The sequence below is a fragment of the Piliocolobus tephrosceles genome, chromosome 14 (assembly GCF_002776525.5).
Source record: "Piliocolobus tephrosceles isolate RC106 chromosome 14, ASM277652v3, whole genome shotgun sequence".
Classification (NCBI taxonomy): domain Eukaryota; kingdom Metazoa; phylum Chordata; class Mammalia; order Primates; family Cercopithecidae; genus Piliocolobus; species Piliocolobus tephrosceles.
Window position 1 is genome coordinate 46,377,528 of NC_045447.1, and position 1,870 is coordinate 46,379,397.

At 41.3% G+C, this 1,870-nt stretch overlaps 1 protein-coding gene across 2 annotated transcripts in view; it reads left to right on the forward strand.

Moving 5' to 3' along the window:
- The first annotated feature begins 450 nt into the window (after positions 1 to 450).
- UBAP2 (ubiquitin associated protein 2) overlaps positions 451 to 1,870 on the forward strand; it is a 100,536-nt gene continuing 99,116 nt past the window's right edge. For both annotated transcript variants that reach the window (XM_023203333.1, XM_023203334.1), the window contains exon 1: positions 451 to 590. In XM_023203333.1, coding sequence (XP_023059101.1) covers positions 492 to 590 — 99 coding nt within the window. In that variant the 5' untranslated portion in view covers positions 451 to 491. The remainder of the gene's footprint in view (positions 591 to 1,870) is intronic.

Below are 1,870 nucleotides of genomic sequence, written 5' to 3' on the forward strand. Positions count from 1 at the left end.
CAGACTGAGACTCCGTCTCAAAAAAAAAGATTTATTATTTACGGGTGACTTTTGCTTTTAGGCATAGCTTGTTTCTTGACACATTTTAAATTGGGTTATTGGCAGGTAAAATCTTGGCTGAATGCAATGTTTTGGGGTTCAAATACCAACTGCAAGTAGTAAGAGGCAGATAGCACTACATGTACAGTGACTACATATAGTGATAAAATGGTTGCTGGTTTAAGTTGGTGGTGCTTGAGATTTTTGTTTAGAATTGCTAAGCTCATAAACATGGACTTTTAGATAATTGGTTTAACAGATACCAGCAAAATGTACAATCCTCGGGCTGCTTCTTGAGAATTTGTATTCCAGAGAGCTTTTATCTTTTATTTTAAGTGTCCTTGTTTTCTCTGAAGTACCTGCTTGGCTTTTACTATGATTGTTTTGCTTACCATCCCTACTTTCTTGCAGATTTTCTATTTTGTACATACATTATTTTGTATATACTGTATATGATGACTTCAGTGAGCAGTGACCATTGTAGAGGTGCTCGTGAAAAAACACAGATTTCAGCAGCACAATCAACGCAACCACAGAAACAGGTGGTACAGGTAAGTTTTTGTGGAACTCTTGTTTGCCTTGTTTAGAATTAAGGAAATTAAGGGAGAACATATGATTTAATGTTTTCTTTTGTAGGAAACTTTAGGATTTTGAACCCTGTATTTAAAAAGTAGGTAATGGCCGGGTGCAGTGGCTTACGCCTGTAATCCCAGCACTTTGAGGCCGAGATGGGTGGATCACTTGAGGTCAGGAGTTTGAGACCAGCCTGGCCAACATTGTGAAACCCCACCTCTACTAAGAAAATACAAAAATTAGCTGGGCGTGGTAGTGTGCACCTGTAATTCTAGCTTCTTGGGAGGCTGAGACAGGAGAATTGCTTGAACCCAGGAAGCAGAGGTTGCAGTGAGCTGAGATCACGCCACTGCCCTCCAGCCTGGGCGATAAGATTCTGTCCTAAAAAAAAAAATAAATTAAAAACTAGGTAATGAAGAATAGTAAGGAAAGAGGTATTGTACTTGATTCAGGTACAATTGGATGTTGTTCCATGAGGACTCTTTAATGCTAACCTTTTCCAGGTACCTCTTAGCTATTAAGCTGCCACGGCCACCACTGCCGCCACCGCTGCCGCCTCCTCCTCCTCCTTCTCCTCTCCCCTTTCACCTTCCTCTGCTTCCCTTCCTCCTCCTTCCCTGCTGTTTCATCATCATCTCTTCTCCCTTTTCTCCCTTCTGTTAATTTAAGTGTGTCCTTGGAATGAAATACGAAAATCCAAGGTACATGGAGAACTAATAGTCTGAAGTAGTAAAATACCTGAATTACAATAGACTTTAAAAAGCTGCCTTTGCTGAGCATAGTGGCTCGTGTCTGTAATGTCAACACTTTGGGCGACTGAGGCAAAAGGATTGCTTGAACACAGGAATTAAGAGTAGCCTGGGCAGCATAGTGAGGACCTTGTCTCTATAAAAAGTTTAAAAATTAGCTGGGCATGATGGCTTCCATTTGTAGTCCCAGGTACTTGGGTGGCTGAGGTGAGAGGATCACTTATGATGGTGCTACTGCGCTTCAGCCTAGGTGACAGAGTGAGACCTTGGCTCAACAAAAAAACAAAAACCTGCCTTTTCTTTAAAGCACAAAGAAGAATACTTGAATCTCAGAATGGCTTTTAATGATCAAGATCCATTTGAGGCCGGGCACAGTGGCTCATGCCTGTAATTCCAGTACTTTGGGAGGCCGAGGTGGACAGATCACCTGAGATCAGGAGTTCAAGACCAGGCTGACCAACATGGTGAAACCCTATCTCTACTAAAAAAAAAAAAAAAAAAATACAAAA